This window comes from Labrus mixtus, chromosome 20 (genome assembly GCF_963584025.1).
Source record: "Labrus mixtus chromosome 20, fLabMix1.1, whole genome shotgun sequence".
NCBI classification, from domain to species: Eukaryota; Metazoa; Chordata; class Actinopteri; order Labriformes; family Labridae; genus Labrus; species Labrus mixtus.
The window spans coordinates 7,467,150-7,486,798 of record NC_083631.1 but is presented as its reverse complement, the minus strand read 5'-3'; the positions used below and the strand labels follow the sequence as shown (position 1 = coordinate 7,486,798).

General features: G+C 41.1%; 1 protein-coding gene and 3 long non-coding RNA genes across 6 annotated transcripts; 1 reads left to right on the top strand and 3 right to left on the bottom strand.

Moving 5' to 3' along the window:
* Nucleotides 1–214: 214 nt before the first annotated feature.
* On the bottom strand, nucleotides 215–11,383 carry il12rb2l (interleukin 12 receptor, beta 2a, like). Its single transcript, XM_061027084.1, has 15 exons — nucleotides 11,237–11,383; nucleotides 9,799–9,897; nucleotides 7,087–7,231; nucleotides 6,807–6,958; nucleotides 6,534–6,676; nucleotides 6,132–6,267; nucleotides 5,411–5,487; nucleotides 4,349–4,589; nucleotides 3,985–4,185; nucleotides 3,761–3,865; nucleotides 3,542–3,673; nucleotides 2,341–2,487; nucleotides 2,124–2,193; nucleotides 1,177–1,318; nucleotides 215–1,054 (listed from the first exon to the last, which is right to left on the bottom strand). Exons 2-15 carry the CDS (start codon nucleotides 9,869–9,871, stop codon nucleotides 662–664), a joined length of 2,157 nt encoding a protein of 718 aa, XP_060883067.1. The 5' UTR covers nucleotides 9,872–9,897; nucleotides 11,237–11,383; the 3' UTR covers nucleotides 215–661.
* LOC132954529 (uncharacterized) lies at nucleotides 8,994–14,440 on the top strand. The gene is made up of 3 exons (XR_009665776.1): nucleotides 8,994–9,128; nucleotides 13,265–13,842; nucleotides 14,351–14,440. It is a non-coding gene; the product is annotated as an uncharacterized LOC132954529 (long non-coding RNA).
* On the bottom strand, nucleotides 12,218–14,387 carry LOC132954527 (uncharacterized). 2 transcript variants are annotated; one of them, XR_009665772.1, is made up of 5 exons: nucleotides 14,257–14,387; nucleotides 13,599–14,010; nucleotides 13,285–13,468; nucleotides 12,664–13,146; nucleotides 12,218–12,572 (listed from the first exon to the last, which is right to left on the bottom strand). It is a non-coding gene; the product is annotated as an uncharacterized LOC132954527 (long non-coding RNA). The 2 variants fall into 2 exon arrangements; XR_009665773.1 differs by lacking the exon at nucleotides 14,257–14,387 and having other exon boundaries at nucleotides 13,599–13,856; nucleotides 13,938–14,088.
* Nucleotides 14,441–14,576: 136 nt separating the features above from the next.
* LOC132954528 (uncharacterized) lies at nucleotides 14,577–15,957 on the bottom strand. Of its 2 annotated transcripts, XR_009665775.1 has the most exons (5): nucleotides 15,813–15,957; nucleotides 15,423–15,488; nucleotides 15,050–15,219; nucleotides 14,794–14,970; nucleotides 14,577–14,696 (listed from the first exon to the last, which is right to left on the bottom strand). It is a non-coding gene; the product is annotated as an uncharacterized LOC132954528 (long non-coding RNA). The 2 variants fall into 2 exon arrangements; XR_009665774.1 differs by lacking the exon at nucleotides 15,813–15,957 and having other exon boundaries at nucleotides 14,584–14,696; nucleotides 15,423–15,701.
* Nucleotides 15,958–19,649: the final 3,692 nt, after the last annotated feature.

Below are 19,649 nucleotides of genomic sequence, written 5' to 3'. Positions count from 1 at the left end.
CAACTTTAACCATCAACCTTAAGCAATATAGATTTCTGTTCATGTGTTTGATGAGACAATCCAGGCTTCCTGTTTCAAGTTGGCAACCAATCAGCTTCTACTTCCTGAAGTTGAAAATATTTGTACAGTTTTCATCAACATTCACATGTATTCACCTAACACTTACCGTCTATAAAAAAAATGTTTCAAAATAAAAGGCCCAGAACTGGTTAACAATTTTTCAAGATGGTAGCCATGGCAACTCATTTAATATTCTTAATGAAAACATTTATCCCTAAAATCATCGATTGAATTTAATTTACACTAATAAAGAATTTCTTTATTTTTGTTGGAATAGAGCATTTTGTTAGTAGTCACTAGCCGTTACTACTTACTTAGTCATCAATGTTTCTACAAAACATTTAATATGCACCTTACGAGCATGAAATGTTGCCATACCAAAAACCAAACAAAGAAATGTAAAAGGTGGAAGCTCAGGTAGAAAGAGGGTCCAGTTGACATGTTACTGATTAAGAAATTCCTCCAATGATCAGAGTACATCCTGCAGATGAGGAAACAGGAGCCTCTTCAGATGTGCCATATTTAAAATGACATTTCTACATTTAAAAAAATAAACACACACACATCTGAGGTAAATGACCAGGAGTCGTCGTTGAGATTTTCATGCAACTTCCAGTATTTCCAAAGCAGTGGGCATGAAGTGCTTTTCATAACCTGACTCAAACAGTTCTTCTGTTGAGGAGCTCCAACAATCCTCTCTCTCCTCCTCCTTCTCCTCATCCCGCTCCTCATCTGAGTCAACTATTTTGCTGTACGCTTCTGTTCCATATTTACGGTCTGTCCTATGAGTCTCTTCTGTGACTGCGTCCTCCCTCTCATCATCCATGGAGTCCATCGGTGAGAAACCATCAGGCACCACTGGCCTCGTGTGTCCTTCAGGGTCGAAGGTTTTCTTCGGATTGGATATAAAAGACCTTTCCACGACCACCAGCAGAGAGATCTTTGGGTGCGGCTCATATTCAGGAATGCAGATCCAACCCAAGGGGTCGTTTATCTACAGAGAGAAAACATGGAGACATGTTAAGGACTTCAATTACTAGCTAAATATGCAATTATATACAAGAGGAGCGATTTTCAGTGTAACAGCAAAATGACAGCATAACTCAGGATCAACACCTCGGGTAACCCTGTTAAGATGGGTCGGTCTCTCATCTGATTCTTCACCTGTCTGAAGATGTGGCTGTTTCGAGGATCTGGAACTTTCTCATAGAAACACGAAAGCATCAGTGGACACACTTTTCTTCCTCCTTGACAAGCACTGCCAGACAAGAAAAGAAGCAGAATACAGCCTCACAACGGAGCTCCATACTTCTTATTGATTGAGGTTGTCAATGGTATGTGATGTACTGTTTGCGTCTCGATTGTTGTTTTTTGTTTTCCTTCTTCTTTATTTATTTATTGATGCTACTATGGAGGCAGCTAAATGTGTGCAGAACCTGAGTCCAAGACAAATTTGCCAAAAGGAACAAATAAGTGTTTCATATCTTGTAGCGCATCGTCACATAAACTCCACAATCTTGAAGAAGAATTTGAATAATACATTTTGGACGCCGTATAGGCTAGTGGTCATGTCGTGCACCCAATGTACAGAGGCTATAGTCCTCATGGCGGCGACTGTGGGTCCCAATCCGACCTCAGCCCTTTTTTAAAAAAGATTTATTTTTGGGCATTTTGTGCCTTTATTGGAGAGATAGGACAGTGGATAGAGTTGGAAAAAGAGAGTAGGGAATGACATTCAGGGAAAGTAGCCACAGGTCAGATTTGAACCTGGGCCGCCCGCTTGGAGGACTACAATTTCAGTGGGGAGCAGAACGCATGCCCCACTGCGCCACCAGCGCCCCGACCTCAGCCCCTTTGCTGCATGTCATCCCCCGCTCTCTACTCCCAACATTCCCTTTCTCTCCTGTCCAATAAAGGTGAAAGGGCCCAAAAATAAAACTATAAAAAAATACATTTTATTTAATCTTGGCCATAATGTTCCCATCAATAGATCTTACAAATTCTGAGAAATAAAGCATCATTCATATAACATGTCTAAGTCTACTTGTTTGACATTCTCTCACCAGAGTAGAGCAACACATATGCATATTGCAACAGGTAAAAATATCCCCAGCATGATTGGTGTGAGGTATCCTGAAAGAGAGAGAGAGAGAGAGAGAAACTAATGACACTTCTTATGTTTAAAGCTACAACAATCAAACCTCTTAAAAACGTGCATTTATACACAGCTCTTCCTAAACTTGTCACATTAAGAATGTAAAAGTTTACACAAAGTGATACCTTCGTGTTCCTGGTGACTTGTAAACGTAAAGGTGGAACGTTCTCCAGGCCCGGCCGCAGTCACAGCTCGTATCCACACTTCATACTCGTGACCTGGCCTGAGATGAAGCAGCTCTGACGTATGCGACGATGCGCTCACGTTGTACACTAGAAGGGTCAGAGTTTTGAAAACAAGGTTCAGGAATGAGATAGTAGCCTTATAAAGACAAAACAAAACTGATATAGAGATTTCTTTCTAACGAGAATACTAATCTGGTAAAGAAAACATGACTCTTAATTTAACAACATTATACATTTCACTAGCACTTACAGCCAGCATTGCACTGGGTTAAATAGTACTGTCAACATGATATCACGCACAACTGACATGACCATATGCATATTTTTGTCATCTTAGTTTGGCCTGTCAGCACATTAGTGCAGCTGGGGCTGTTTAGTTAAGTTTAGTTTAATTGAATCAGGTACTGTGCACAAAAAAACCTAACTCTCAGAAGAGAAGAGATTCTTTATACCAGATTTAGCTAACTAGCTTATTTCAATCTGTTGTCCCTGGGCAGACGACGGCAGGGACCACAGTTGGAAATGTCACACATGTTGGTATTCAGCCATAGCACAGTTTGAAAAGATCAGCTGTGGGAACTATATGAAAACTTTCAACCAAATGTTAAAGTGACTCATCCTGTTGGGAGACTTGAATTTGGCTTTCACTGAAAGCTACAAACATGATTTTTTTAATTTGAATATCCCTCGGGATCAATATAGTATCTATCGAGCCATACAAGATGTACAGTATGGTTGCCCTTAAGTGTAGTAAAAATAGTAAAAATCCTGCACCCTGCTCTTTCTCGGCATCACCAATTTATTAAAAAAAAATAATTAAAGTTTCTGTCCCTCTGACACTTTGTCAAGTGTGTTCTGGTTGCCCTTAAATTAAAAGTCAGAGGATCAGCGGAGGATTTCATTGGATTCATCCTCATGTAACCATGACGACTGTGCCTCACTGCGAGTCCTTGAAATTAAGCTTTAATATATCTTTCAATACGGGAAAACTTTGTGAATATGTGTTGTGACTCATGAGATAATAGAGAAGATATGCTGGTGCCATGCTACAAACTTTCCACCAAACAGATCTGATCCAGTGCTGTGACACAATCTTTGAACTTCCTCTTCCATCAGAACAACTGTATTTGACGCTGTGTACCATTTTGTCCGTTAACTCCTATCTGGTAGTACAGGATTATCCCGTTCCGTTCGAGGAGGGGAACATGCTCCCAAGTCAGGGTGTCACGAGTTGCAGAGCTGGAATGCTTGAATGATGGCACTTTGGAGGGGACTGAAAAGTGATGAGAAATGGACATGAGAGGAAACACGTTTCACTTCCATGTTATGAGAGTAAGGACAGAAAAAAAGCAATACTTACGTCCTTCAAGAGAATACCCGACAGCTGATAAGAGGTGGTGGATTTGGTTGCTGCGTGAAACTGAGATCAGTGACACTTGGAAAGGCGTGTACTTTTTAAATTGACCTGCAGAGGGAGACACACCTCAGAGGATTGAAGATAGAGCAGCAACATGGTAAACACATTTTCCTTCCATCCTTTACATATTAAGGCATATTGCTCTAAAGTACTCAAATCAAACATACCTTTAAAAGTGGCAGTTTTTTGGTTTTTGGACACTTTGACCCAATCGAATCCTCGACCCAGAGGACGCCCTGCTTGTTTGTATTGCACCACATATTCTGTCAGGTTGACGGAGAGCCGATGGGGCAGCTTCCAGGACACTGTGAGATTCTCCTCAGTCACCTTGAGGTGTATTTCCTGCTCATTTTTCTCTGAGACGAATGCTGTTTTGATCGTGCAGAGGAAAAGGAAAAGGGAAAACTACATGTGAAGCAAACAGAGAGCTTTAAGTGTTCAATGATGATACCTGCAAGGAGAATTTCAAAACAGTGCAGAACCTTATCTGTAACGTTTCACTCTACTTTTACAGTCTGGTTGAACTGATACCTGTTACTGGCACAGAGAGGTTGGAAGGCACACTGGCACCATGACGATTGTAGGCCGACACACTGACTGATGCAACATCCTTCAGAGAGGAGTTAAACTGGCATTGCATCTCCTCACAAACCAACAGGCCTCTTCTTGGCTCGGCTGTGGACAGATTCACAGACTTCACGGTGCGGTTTATGTAAGACAGTCTGACCTCATATCCCAGAATGAGACCACAAGCCAGGGGTGGAGGAAGCTCCTGGATGGGACGAAGAAAAGGAAAGGAAATGGAGAGCTTAGTTAGCTTAAATTGAGACTTGGGTTTGAGTATGGAAACTTCAGAAGGAGTTTATTTAACTGCCTCCTACATAAGAATCCTCATGATTTGGAAATACTGAACTGCTTGTAACAAAGTTTTGACATAACAGACACTATGTTGTGTTCATTATTTAAGATCATGATTTAGAGGTGCTTTAACCAAAGGGATCCTGAATCAGACGACTTAATGCACCTCTGTTTTTTAGCTACAAAGTTTCAGAAGGAACAATGCCACACATTTACAGAACTGACATCTGTGTGTGAAGTGAAGCGAGCCCGTGTTTTGAAATGTTTGAGTGTAACAGCTCACTGATTCAACGTCAACCTGCATGACGCCAGCAGTTTCAGTCATCGTCAGGACTTTTCCAGTTGCTTTTGGCCACATTTGGATTCACTACTCAACACCAATTGGCAGCACAATTTGTTTTTCAGCGTATAAATATTTCAACCGTTACCAGTCAGGAAAGTGTCAAAGTGTACAAAGTCCGCCACAGCCCGCCTCCCCCGTACCCGTCCGAGTTCCTCCACCGGCACGCCTCCATCGCCGCTCCCACCCTATGGAACTCACTCCCAAAAAACCATCAGAGACTCCCCCCTCACTCTCCACCTTCAAGAGATCCTTAAAAACTCACCTCTTCAACATCGACTACAACCACTAACAAACTCTGTCCTCCTCTTCCTCCTCTTACATTCCTTCTTCTTTGTTTTGTTTTGTATACGTCCAATTTATTATTAGAACAATTGAATGACTGTCCTACCTACCTTCCAGGTAAGAACGCAGTCACTGCTTTCAGGGATTATCCCGCAGTCGACCCATACATCCAGCTCTGCAACAGGGGCTGTTCAAGAGAGAATAAAAGACAGCAGACGGCACAATCACGGGAGAGTTCAAGTTTGTTGGAGTTTGATCTTATTGCTGAGAAAATGCTGAGTTTTTTGGGGTTTTTTTTGCACTCTGAAAAGTACAGTTCAAAGTCATTGGAAGTACAGTTATTTTTTCTCCTTGCTGGGAATTAGCCAAGATGATTTAAACAACTCTGTTGTCTGTTCAGTAAATATAAAGATACATGAAACAGCAGAGACAGCTAAAGAAACATGCTATTGCTGGTTTAATCAACACAAAGAGCAAACAATCAAAAATACACTTTATAAATCTATGCAGGCTTTTCTGGAGTCTCTGCTGTTCTCTTTTTCCCAGACTTTTCCCCTTAACTTCAAAATGTCTGACTACAAGTTAAATCTTTCACATCTTATGCTATGCTAAGCTTCTGGCTCCATTTGCATATTAGCATAGTGATGAGAGAGATTGCTCACGCTCAGCAAAAAGCAAATACATATATTTCCAAAATGTCCCCCCAATGATTTTTAACTCGACAGTTCAAAACAAACAGAACAAACAGGAGAAACCGTAAAGGGTAACTAAACATTTCCACTCTCTTTGTCAATGCTAAACCTGGGTGTAAAACCACACATAAGAGCTCACCAATCTCACTTCTGGCTATATGAACTGCACTCCAGTTACTCATGAGGCCTTTGCCACAGGAACAGCGGACCTGAAATTCATAGACTGTGCAGGGCCGCGGGTTGTCCAATGCAAAGCTGCGATAGACCTCCTTCACCTGAGAGGAAATTAAGCATGCAGACAACATTTTAATTAATAAAATAAAATAAAATAAAATATCCTTTATTAATCCTCCGATTCCCAACCCAAGTCCCTACAGACTGAGCTACTGCCGCCGCCATTTTAGCCAATCAAGCAATCCTCTTGCTGTCCCATCACTATAAATGTTCTCTGTTACAGATATTCAGTTTAGCTTGTTCAGTACTGAGTGTGTTGGGAGAAAGAAAAGTAAAACGGCAGGAGAAAACACCCTAAACCACACACCTGCAGCCACTCTCGGTCCTCCTCGGTGCGATGTTGGACGTCGCAGTGTCCCACAGTATGCTGCAGATCACAGGAGACACTCCAGTCAATCTCTAACGACTCCTGATGGTCACTCGTTGTGACATTAGGAGGCGATGGCTTGTCTAGAAACAGAGACAGTAATCCAAAAACAATGACTTCATCCTGAAGAGGTCAGTTCCAACTTTGTGACGGTCAGTACTACGGTATTATTGATTGATTATAAGAAAATAAAAACACACAGGATTGACTTACAGATGTCTGCTGGATTGAATTCAACATCTGGAGATTTGGAAGAACCGTGTTGGTTTTTAGCCTGGACCCAAACACGGAGATCATCATTGTTGGAGAAATTTTCCCGATCAATAAAATGACTCGAACTGGACCCACTGATCACATGCTGATCGCTGCGAGACAAGAAAAGACGAACAGAGTCAAACTAATTCTGAAGAACTCCTCTGGGATTAACAGATTTATGGTCACTAAACTTTGTTGGAGTAATCAGATGACAGAGGAGAGGAATATTTGTGTTTACTCTTTATTTGCCGGCTCCCAGTGCAGGGTGTACTTCGTGGGGATCTGAGGGTCCGGCCTCGGCTCCCAGGTACAGTGGATATCTACATCACAGTTCTTATCACATGGGATTAAGCACTCAGGGCGAGAGGGAGGAGCAGGAGGACCTGGGGGGAAAAAAGGATCAAGGAATGGTAATAGGAAGAATAACTGAAACTCATAAAATAATAAATGATCATCATGGACTAGAATAAAAAGATATTTGCAAGGCTGTTGTTAATCTAACCAGCTCTTAAACCTTAATATCTTAACACAATATGGACATACTGATCTGTTCTTGTTTTACTTTCAAGATGGTAAAATGCACTTGAGCTTGTATAGTCTTCTGACTACTCAAAGTGCTTTTACACCGCAGGTCACAGCTTCACATTTACACACTGATGGTAGTGATTGCTATGTGGTGAGTCCATCAGAAGTAACTAATCCTATTCACACACATTCATATGCAGCCGACGAAGCAAAAAAACATTCAGGGTTGAGTGTCTTGCCCAAGGACACATCGGACATGTGGCTGCAGGAGCTTAGGAACGAACCCTCGACCTTCCGGTAGAGAGACGGCGACTCTACCAACTGAGCCACAGCCGCCCAAGACACCTTGTATGATGTTTTTTTATTTTTTATTTTAGTGATAGCATTGTCAGAATCAATTTAACAAATCCATAAAAGAATTGAGAGAGGAGGAAAACAAAGTGTACACAGGTAGGAGACAGGAGACCGTATTGTAGAAGAATATCTAAGCCACCACCTTGAGTCACAACGAGGATAGGTGAAAGACGTCCAGAATATATGAGCCACATAAAGTAACGCCCAATAAAATGCACAAAGATAAGACGCCCTGCCAGTATCGTGATGATTGATGATAACACAACAGACTCTGCTGCTAAACTTCTGAAAAGTGTGAACGGTGCTGGGTCGACGACAGCAGAGAGACACAAAGAGAACGAGGAAGTGAATGTATGTGTGGGTGAGGATTGAAAAAAACAAGTTAGAAAGCACGAGACAGAAGTCTGAGCTTAACCACAAGAAATATACCCAAAAAACAAAACTACTCGCTCATACACACTCCCACCCATCTTCACACACACACAAGGTTGTCACCTTTTCTCATAAGCCTATTCACTTCTAGCAAAAAATGAGTTTGATGCTTCCCCACAGCACGCTGTGAGGAAGCACTCTGACGAGAACATTAACAGGAAATGAGAGCTTTGATCAGTTTGGCTCACTATACAGCCCTTTCTTTAACCGCTTCCTCTTCAGCACAGACACGCACAGTGCTGCAGCTCAACTTAGGGTCAACTTAAGAAAGCAAGACAGACACATAGACCTGGTTATAAAAGCATAAAGGGTATTTTCTGAAAACATGTTAAGCCTGGAGGAAAGCCTTCTGGGTCAGCAGAACATGTGCGGCACATGAAACACAACCCTCGTTTGTATGCGCACAGATCTGAAACAGTTTGTTTTGTTGGTTGTAGTGGTGGAGGAAGTGTCTGATAAAATCTTTAGAGTAGGTTTTCGATAAATGCTGTACAGATTTTTACAGATACTATCTATTTGTTTTACTCATCCTTTGAATGCTGTGTGGTTTTTTGTCTGTAATGAACACACTTCCTGCTTCTAGTTGTGGTGTTTAAAAGAATCTCCTGAGCAGATCCTTTATCTTGCTAGACGCTTGAGTAATCCGCCGCTCAGTTTTGCAGATCATGACTGCAAAATGGAGAAAAAAAAAAAAAAAAAATCATGCGTTTGTATGAGATCACTCAAACATAGCATTTATTTTACAGCAGCAGTTCCTGGTTTTGGGTTCAATAAGGAAATCTTTCTATGTATTTCTGTATTGCTCCACTCCTTAATACACAACTACAACCTTCAGCCTCCTACCTCATGCTGCACACGAGTGCTCTGCTTTCATTCAGCTCTGATGTCTCTGTTTTGTTACGTATATGTTGTGTTGTCCCCCGTGCCGTTTGTCCCTCCTCCCCTCCTGTTGTCTCCAGCTCTGCCCAGGTGAGTCTACTGATCACCTGACGGGGGTTGATGTTGGGACTGCGGCGTGTCGCCTCTCAGTCAGGGACTGTGTTGTGGTGTTTTGATTTGATCTTTGATAAATGGTTATTGTTATCCCAGTAGGGCCGCATTATGGTGGGATGTAACCGTGTTTAATTCTTTTAAATGTGTTGTCTTGTTGGGGCGTCCCACATATAGGGGCTAAAGTCCTCAAAGTGAGCAGCCCAGGTTTGAATCCAACCTGTGGCTCATTTCCTGCATGGCATTCCCAACTCTCTCTCTCTCCCTGGTTTTCGACTCCGTCCACTGTCCTGTCTCTCATAAATTCATGAATGGCATGAATTTGCACAGTCAAATCAAAGACAAATGTCCGCCTGTTGTAAGCAAACAGAAGACAAAGTATTTCCTATTCTATTCTTACTTGTACGATTTGAGTGTGGGTGACTGAGACTGAGCTAAACGTACCACAAAGTTGGGATGTCAAATCTTATATAAAAACCTCTAAAGGCTAGCTGCAGTATAAACATATGGAGTTAAAAAGCTGGATTAAAAGTAAACAAAGGAGCATAAAAAAATGAAGCAAAGACATTACTGTTCTGAGAAAAGGAAGAACTACACTTTTTGCAGTATTTGTGATTGACATGTGCTCAGGCAGTGTAAAGAGCCATACCTTCTGAAGCAGAGCATTCTGACAGGCTGACCAACCAGATGGACAGAAGCCACCTGGTTTTAAGTGTGGCCATTACATGTGGACCCAGGCCTCTGGCGTCTGCGGAAACACACAAACACATCGGAAAAAAAGAAGAAGTCAAGTTTCAACCACAGGAGCTGTGACATTTGCCCATAACAGATACATCCCTCGTTTTTTTTCTCCCTTCTTACCATGAAACTTAGAACAGCCTTAACAACAACAACCCAAAGTCAGTAAAATAGTGGTGGTATGAATTTCTATCATGCAAACTATTGGTGTGTATAAGGAATTATACAAACACAAGATTAATAACATACATAATCATGAGAGTCACGTCTGTTGTATTCATTGTTGTTGTTGATGCTCTGTTTGTTTCTATCCGTCTCTTTCTTTCTGCATCTCCCTCTATGCCAGTTTACAAGCCCAGCCTAAATATTTAAAGCCCTTGAGCCCAGCGTAGTTTCAGCAGACGTCCGTTCAACATGAGTCCAGTTCTGCTTGCGGTTTCTGACTCCTAAACGCAGTTTTTTTCTTGCCACTGTAACTTTGCTAAATGTTGCTTAGTGCTCATGATGGATTAATGTTGGCCCTTTGTGAATAAGATAATAAGAGTCAAAGTGCAGTGCCACAAAGGAGTTTCCTGTCAGAGGTGACTAAGGAACAAAGAAGCACATCCTCATTTCTTTTCGTACGAAAAAAAATGGAAAAGACTTCATACTTCTCGCGCCTTATTTAACACAAATACTTTTTGGACAATAAACAAGTCAAATCCATTCTAGACAGGACACAAGAATCAAAAAGCAAGCATTGAAGCAAGTTTAATAAATGTGTCTGGATTATTCCCCTCATCATTTTATGTTTCTTATACTCAGCAGAGGATCTTAATTCCCACTGAATATTTCTTGACAAGCTATTTGAGAAACAAAATTGCAGATCAATCAATCTTAATTTCTTTAACACCAATTCATAACAAATGTTATCTCAAGACACCTTACTCATTGATGTATTACAAAGATGACAGAATAGTATAAAACAAAACATTATATACTGACGGAATACAGGGATGTTATATTCTGATAAGACTTTATTAAAAGTAAATAATTACACGTTAAAGAAGTATGACATTCTCTGCTTCACAGCAGAGCACGTTGTTTGGGTGTTCAGATGTAAATGTCTTCAACATGTGAAGTCTAAATATAAGTTTCTCTTGCAGCAGTTTGACATAGCGAGCCGACCTGCTGACAGCTGAACCAGACTTAATACTACAATAATATACTCACATATTGTTCAATAATATAGAGGTGTAAACCACTGATATAAAGTATAAACCATATAGCCTACTTCTTATATAAAAAATAAATTAAAAACGTTAGACACATCCGTAGTTCGTAACGTTTCGTGAATGTAAGATATTTACCTCATTATGAGAGAAACTGAGACTCCTGTCGCCCATGGTGCAGCTTAGAATAAAAAAAAAACACGCACAGAAGAAAGTTTTGTTGTGAAGTTGAGACAAGTTCCGTGAAATTCATCATCAAGCCACGCCCATTTCTGGAATTCCCAGTGACGCATGGACAAACCACGCATGCGCCAACTCACCACATACCGGTACACTAACAGGTTACACTTCCTACACTCAAATAGGCCTACAGTAATGTAAACTACGTGATTGATCAGTTCAACCGAATTTGCTGCTTCCTGATTAGATCAAGCCTGACATCACAGCTTGTAAATCTCAGATGCTGCAGCCTGCTCTGTCCGTCACCTCACTAAGTTACATTCTTATAGTTATTGTGTTGGTTTGTAAATAACCTTTGCAAACAGATGAATCGTAAAACTGAACACTCTTTTTGGCTCCTGTTTATTTTTGAGGAGCTCAAGTAAGATAATGTCTTTTGTTGGATGTTTTGTTGTCAGGGAGGAAAGATTAGGGATTGATTAGATAACGTTTTGTTTGTTTACTCATCTCTGAAGCTTATAATACTGAATTGGACTTGTGCTGCTGAATTATGGGAGAGGGAAGAGTGGGGGTCACTCATCATGTTGTGACTTTAGGATCACCTGGGGACATAACGGCACACGCACAAACAAATTACCAGCACTTAAAAGGGATTGTGACAACTATTTAACCTTTAAAATAAACTCAAACATGGGCGATAAACAAACCAGTCATAATCTTTATTCATAATATCGGTCTCCTCATCTGATGCTCCTGTCTGTTATTTGTAATTTAAGATATTTGTTTCGTTTGTAAAAGTGTTTGACTTTTATTTTGAGTACTGTCCTGAAGTTGTACATTGATTTTATAGTATATAGTACAGTATAGTACCTGCCCAGTGTTTCCGAGTGCATACATAATAATAATAATAATAATAATAATAATAGAATGTACATAAGATCGGGGTATTAGATTTGTTTATTCAAATATAACATAAATAAATATAAATAATAAATCCAAATAATAGCATAACATGTTTCCCCTTTGGCATGTTACTACAGACTGTGACAGCCTGACAGAAAGCCAGTTGTGCCTTACTTTCAAATGATATACAGAGTGCTCATTTGACTGCTCCACAGCCTACTTGTTGCAAAGTTTGCAAGATGTGTTTGAACATTTTATCTTATGGGGCTTTCTGAAAAAATATTCCAATGCCCTATTACATGAGAAGGCCTCAGGATGGGGTCCGTTTATGGGGATCCTCAGGCAGGCAGCCAGGTGTTCTCCTTGAAGCTGGTTTCAGGTCTGTTTTCACCTGAGGATAAAGCAAAGAAAATACCACAAACTGCACTAATATAAAGAAAATGCATGATTATTTGTTGTCCTGTTCAAGGTCATGCGCTTACCCTGTTCACCGTTGAGAAATCACGTTGTAATTGACACAGGAAACGGGTAAAACAAGTGCAATGCCTGCAAGGAGGCTCAGACAGGGGTAGAGGTTGGTCCACTCATCAAACTCGCTTGCCAGCAGACTCATGATCTCCTGGTTATTGTTCTTGAAACAACTTTTGGTTTACCAAGGCATTAGTGTATGTGTGTGTATTGTGAACTGTAGTTGATTGTAGTCAGAATCAGCTTAATTGACCCACCGTGAATGCCCCAGCAAGGACATGATTTTTGAACGAGGACCACTCCTGCAGGACCTCATTCTCATGTTCAGGGCAACATTTCCTGGCAAGAGTCCGCAGATGAGAGATGTTGATTGTATCATCTTGTAGAGTGGTTGATTGAGGTGCGGGTCCCAAGATACTGAAGGCCCCAAGAATGTCCAGATCATGAAACCTCCTCTCCAGGTGTGTTTCCAGGCTAGTTATTTAAGGGTGGATAACCTACAATGAATAAATCAACATATTTTTAGAAAGAGCCTACACCCACTGTTACCTCCGTCATTAAGGGCCAGGCCATAGTCTGTTCAGGAGTACAAATTACATTTTCTCTCATTCATAGTTTTAAAATTGGACATTTACCTCTCGCTGGAATCTGGCTCACTGCTCCTCCCTCGGCGCTTCATGACATCTCGCCCTCTCCTATTCCTCTCCTCCTCGTGCTGGCTCCGAGTCCTTGGGGATCATCGAGGTCCTGATGGAGGCGAGACAGGCATGATCCAGGGAGTGGAGTCTGTCCAGCCAGAGACTGAATTGTGACAGGAACCTATATATAAAAAAGAAAAGATGCTGTTAAGTATTGGTCAGACCTGCAAACAACCCTCATTTCAATGTGTGAAATCAAACAGATTTTAATAAATAGATGATAATATAGATAATAAACACATTAAGCTTACCTGCTCCTTGATTTGTAAAAAGTTGACATTTGCTTTTTGAAAGATTTTGGACAGACATGCGAGGTGGGGCAAAACATCAGCCTGGAGGTAAACTGCTGCCACAAATCTGTATGTAGCACAGAATGTGTAGGGTCCCTTTGCCACTGGACATCTTCTCATCTCTGCCCCCTCTGCCAAGGCTCCAAGGAATGCACTCAAGTTCCTCAGTAGGGTCTCGATGACCCTGTGCTAAAAGAGCCAGCTTGTATCCTTCACTTCCTGAAAATGTTGCAATAAAAGACAGAATGATTAGTTATGAATAGACAGAAGATAACTACAATGGTATCAAATAACTATTACCTTTATTTTCAGATCCCTGACACCCAGGGTAGCCGATGCTGCCCCGAGTGTTGCAGTACGATTTGCACTGTTTCTGAAAAATAAGAAGTTCTTAAAGGTGGTCCCTAAAGGTAGCTATGTACCTTACATCCTTTGAGGAGTCCTTGCAGGCAAGGGCCAATCTGTAGGTAGCACAAGCCACAGCCACAATTCTTGGAAAGCTGTCTTTAAGTTGCTTTGCAACCCCATTCACACGCCGCCAAAATGTATATAAAATGAATGAGTGACAAGCATGGGATACAACAGACAAAACAACCTCACATAGGCATTAAATATTTACCTGTCATCACGGCTGCTCAGTCCCAAGTCCATAGAGTTTCTCTGTTGGGAGGCCCTTCCTCAAGATTACATCCTTGATGGCTGTCACAACACAGAGTCTGCTTTGCCATCGTCAATAGAGACCAAGTCCAGGAATTGATTGAACACATGTCCCTCTTTATCCAGGTATCTGAGAGAAAGCAAAGGCAAGTATTTAGTATTAAAAGTTCATTAGGACCAAGGATGTATGCAATTCTAAAATCAGACAAAATAAATGGTCCTATACCAGAGATGCAAATGAAGCAGTCTGGACATAGAGACACCAGTGCTCTCATCGACTTCCAGGCTAAATGCCTGTGATGATTTGATCTCAGTGAGAATCGGCTCCTCGATGACTCCTGCTAAGATCTCAAGCATTCTGTCAATGATACGATGAGATCTATAATTATTCCTCTGGTCAATCTGACATTGGGAAAAGTAAAATATAAAATACTTAAAAAATGTATTCATTAACGTTAAGATTGAATTAACTTTGAAATTATGGCTAGGGGACCTTTACCTTTAATCTCTTGAAATAGTTACATCCTAGAAGCTCAGCCAGGCTCAAAAGCTTTGGGTCGTTTGTGTGGGGGGCCAGTTACTTTTTTAATGAGCCAGTAAAGGCCCTTGAACCCACCAATGATTGCCTCGTGCTCTAAAACAACAGTTGGCTCAAAGGAATCCATCATTGAGATGCCTGTAAATGACAAAGTTATTAAAAAATGATTTGAATATACTGAAGTTATTACAAAACGGCTGTTGAAATCAGAACCCACCAGATGAAACAAGAGGCCTGACATCTGATGCGCTCCTGGTGGTGCTTCAGTGACGTGCCGTTCCAAGTAATCTTTTCTGTATATAGTCGCTCCGACCTCAAGAAAAGCTCTCTTTGCCCTGCCTTTCTTATTTGCAGGCATGTGGTGCCTGCACAGTCAACAAAACATCCCTAAAAAGTAAAGCAATCATTGATCAAATTAGCTAAATATCCACAGATATACCTGTTAATTTATTCTTTTTTTGTGATTGAATTATGCATAACACAATAAGATCACATATAATAACAAGTAGCTGAGGAAATAAGAAAGAAAATGGGGGGGAAAAAAGATTATTCATGATAGAACAAATTATGCAGGTAAAAATGTAATTTACCATGCTGTGTGTGGTACAGCCAAGTCTTTGAGGCATTCTCAGCCACTCTGGATCAGTGCCTCTGTGCTTGCTGCCGGCTGATGTCCTGTCTACAAAGCACAGAAGAATAGAAATGAGGCCTATTTCTAAGGAAATGTGCTTTTCTGACCTGACCTGCTTCTGCATCTGTGTTTGCTGTCAACCTCACATGTTGGCTGTTGTCCTCCTCTCCTATTTCTCTCTCTTTATTACCCACATCCTACCCCATCCTGACTCTCCCTAGCAGTGCTTTTAGCTCTCACAGCAATAATGGTTGAAGCCTGGAAATATTCTAAACAAATAAATTGGATTGCTTCTCACACTGGTCGGACTGTTCAACTTTCCCACGTGTGTTTTTTTTAAGTTATATACCTCTTAGACCTCTGGTTTAGACCTCTGGTCCAGACTGTCTTTGCGCCTCCTCAGTACGCGCCCTTTTGAGTTTGTTCATCTAGATTGAGGGAACATATCAGAGTCAGATTTAAAAAAGCATGCATGTCGATATGTAACCATAGTATGTAACAACTGTTCTGGACCCCGGTCCTTTTTTTCTTTTGCAAAACCCCGGTCAAACCAGCCGGCGCTCAAAAAGTGATGAGCGTCTATTTACAGTCTATGGTCTATACAAGGAATTACGGTACGGGTGCTCGTAGCGCCCAAAAATGAGAAATGCGCCCGCGTATTTTAGTGAGGGAATTTTATCAGATATATGGCCAATCTGGGAATAAATTCCTTACCAACCAATTTCTACACCAATGTGTTTCTAAAGGTGTCTAGTTACACATATAAAAATATTTAAATTCAACTCCTGTAGGAAAATCTGTGAGAGCTGCTGAAACTTTGGGTACCTGGAACCTTATTGGTTGAAAATTTGAAAATATTGTTTTTTTTAAATAGCATATAGGGGTCAAATTAGGGGTTTGACCATTGCAATCATTTATTTTGCACCGAAACCACTCCTTGGTAGAGAAACGGCCACGCCCACTTTTCCCGCTCTTTTGAAAACCCTTAGTTTAGGTGAAAATAAATGTTGCTTGTTGCATGTGAATTATAAAGTATCATCATAGGTCTATTTATAAATGTATTCGTGATGGTAACTACCTTTTATTAACTGTTAAATGTTGCAGTTGGTTAACATTTGTAGCAAGTGAGTGAGTTTTGAGTGGCAGGTGCCAGACATGCTCAAGCCATTCTGTGGATCATGGACAGACACAATAGATTCCACACATATCAAATAATATTCACCAGTCAAAGAGATATTGCAAGATGATTTTAACTCTGATATGTACGTATTACTTACATTATTTACACCTGTAAATATTGAATCACTACATTGATTAATACTATATAATGAGTGTACTGTCATCGAAATAGCTTATAGCTAGCAAACACTAGGTAGTCTGGTTAGTTAGCTAACATCCACACACCCCAAGTGCATCTGATTACTATTTTACTTACTTGAATGATAGCTGACTGCCTCATGCTAACATTAGCTAGCTATCGTCAGTGGTTGGTTTTGGTTTATCAAGGTCTTTTTGCAGTAACTGTACATCTGACCCCCTATTTGCTTCAAAACACAACATAGTAGAGAAGATATCTGTCCACATGACATAGGATGTTTTGCATGTCACAAGAATGATTACAGATTTTTTTTTTAATTAAGATTCTACTTTTTCCTTTGTAGGGCATTACAGTCTAGTAGTATAGATCTCTATGTTAACCCTACATCTCTGCTCACTTGTTTCATCTGTGAAGGCCGAGAGATTCTAGTTCACAATCTTGCACAGGCAAAATCTGAAGGCTACCAAACTCTGTTAGCAAGTAGAAGCAATTGAAAATGCTACAATTTTGGAGCACATGAAGGAGGCACAGAAAATTGGAAGACTTAGATACCACATAGAGTGTAAACGGGATTTGTACAACAAGTCTGTCCAGGTCACCACAAAGTCAACTTGTGCAGCAGAGGCGCAGAAAGAGTCAGCACAGACAAAGAGACGACACATTTGCTCTGGATTTAGTGCGTCTCTTGCATGTAGTTCACATTTAGTTCAGCTTTGTACAAGAATGTACGCATTCTTTACAACCACCCCACTCATATCTTCCCAAAAAATCCATAGACTACTAGAAAAAGAAACTGAGTCCTTGACAATTTGACTGCAGATGGACTGAAGACAAGCTGGGCACATGGACGAATAGAGCACTGAAGTCATTGACCACCTAGAAGGGATCAATGACTTGGTACAGAGGAAACCTTGTATCATTTGCGCTGCAAAGTACTTCTTCGAGACAGATGGTCATTACTCCAAGACAAAAGATGTAGGAATTAAAACTGATGAGGAGCGAGACGTTGTGTTTTATTAGCTCTGTGAATGGTTAAACCTGGAACTCGAGCATGGGGTTATGACACTTGACCAAGCCCACATACAAATGCAGCAGTTTGATCAGTCACTGGATAAGAGTCTCTCATATTCAAAGAAGTGGCTGAAGCAGAAGCTCCTAGAGAAATATCAGGATACACTGTATTTCAAATCACAGAAGAGGAGAGCAGATGTTCACTGTTTCAAAGATAAGACCAGCAACATCCTTCGAGAGCAACATGCTAACATTAAGTTTGGAAATGAGAAGACTCAAATCTGAAAGACTGCACTAAAGTTAATTTGCAATGACATCGCCACCATTGATATAGATCCAAAGTCATACCCAACTGCACACAGTATGACTGATATCCCTAGTCAGCTGGCACTTGTTCCTGAGAGCCTTCAGATGTTGTTGAGACCTATAGTGAGGACGGATGAAAGAGTAGCCATTTGGGGGTAGAACTTCACAAAGGCCTTTCGGCCTCTGTCAGGGGTATTGCCGTACATGATGGGGCTTGCCATACAACTGGATCATAGATTTAGGTTAAAGTGGATGCTCAACAAGTTACTCCGGTTAGGGTACACAGAGTCTTATGCAGAAATACAAAATTACAAACACTGCTTCCTCAATAACAAGAATGGAGTGGGCATCTCTGATGCTTCTGGCGCTCTTGGTACCATTGTTGAAGAAACCGACAATCAGATAGATGATGAGATTGAGGTTGACATCCAACTTGGGGGTCTATTAGTTATGACAGCTGGTAAAAGTGAAATACAAAGTTACAATCAGACGAACATCATGGATGTCAATCTGCTCAGTCACTCAGTTTGTCGGAGACAATATAGATTTGAACATTGTTTAAATTTATGGGAACACTCCCTTTCATCCTCCCAGTCATCGAATGTGACCCTAATGACCACAAGACCATCTTCACTACTCTCAAAGAGTGCATGCGTCTCTCCAGGGACAAAGTCACCATAGTGACCTTCGATCTCCCCATCTGACTCAAGACAGTGGATATCATAAAGCAGGTGAATCTACCCATAATTTCAAGGTTGGGTGGGTTGTATTGAAACTAATGAAGGCGGCCAAGTCAGATGGTGGGTTGAGCAGAGGGAGGATAAGAAATAGTGATTCAGGCCACAAGTGCTGGGTGCAGACCCTCAACCACTTCTCCGATGTCAACTAGCGCATGAAGGAAGGTGTCAAGTAACACAATCAACTCAACAAAGACCTTTCCAGAACACTGATGAAGACATTTAGACGCTGAAGCAGTTGAACTTACCCTCAAATGGTTTGAGGAGAACAACCCATTTGACCACGATCGAGTTGCTTGTGTCCTTCTCAACAGGATTCATGAGCACTGCGGATGACACAGTCAACGCTGAGAGAGTGGAAGTTGGGAGGTAGATGCAGATGCAGATAAAACTGGATTGACAGTCAGTGACATCGACCATGGAGGTGAACTTCAAGGTGCTAGCCCTGTCATCACTGACAGATATTCCCAAGGTCAAAGACAAGAAGATTTACATAAACTCATTCAAGTTGTTTACCTGACTGATAATCTTTGCCCAACGGGATATGACAGTTGAGACAAGCTTAGAGTATGAGCTATGGTGCAGGCCACCATACCTGACAAGTTCCGGCAATATTGTCCCAATGTGAGAGTATTAATTGACTGTACTGAGCTTCGCTGTGAGACGGCATCTTCCCTCACCTTACAGTCTGAGACCTTCTCCAGCTACAAGAACCACACCACCTTTAAAGGTTTAATTGGTACTGCTCCTTGTGGTGTAATTACTTGTATATCCAAGCTGTACACTGGCTCCATCTCTGACAAAGAAATAACCA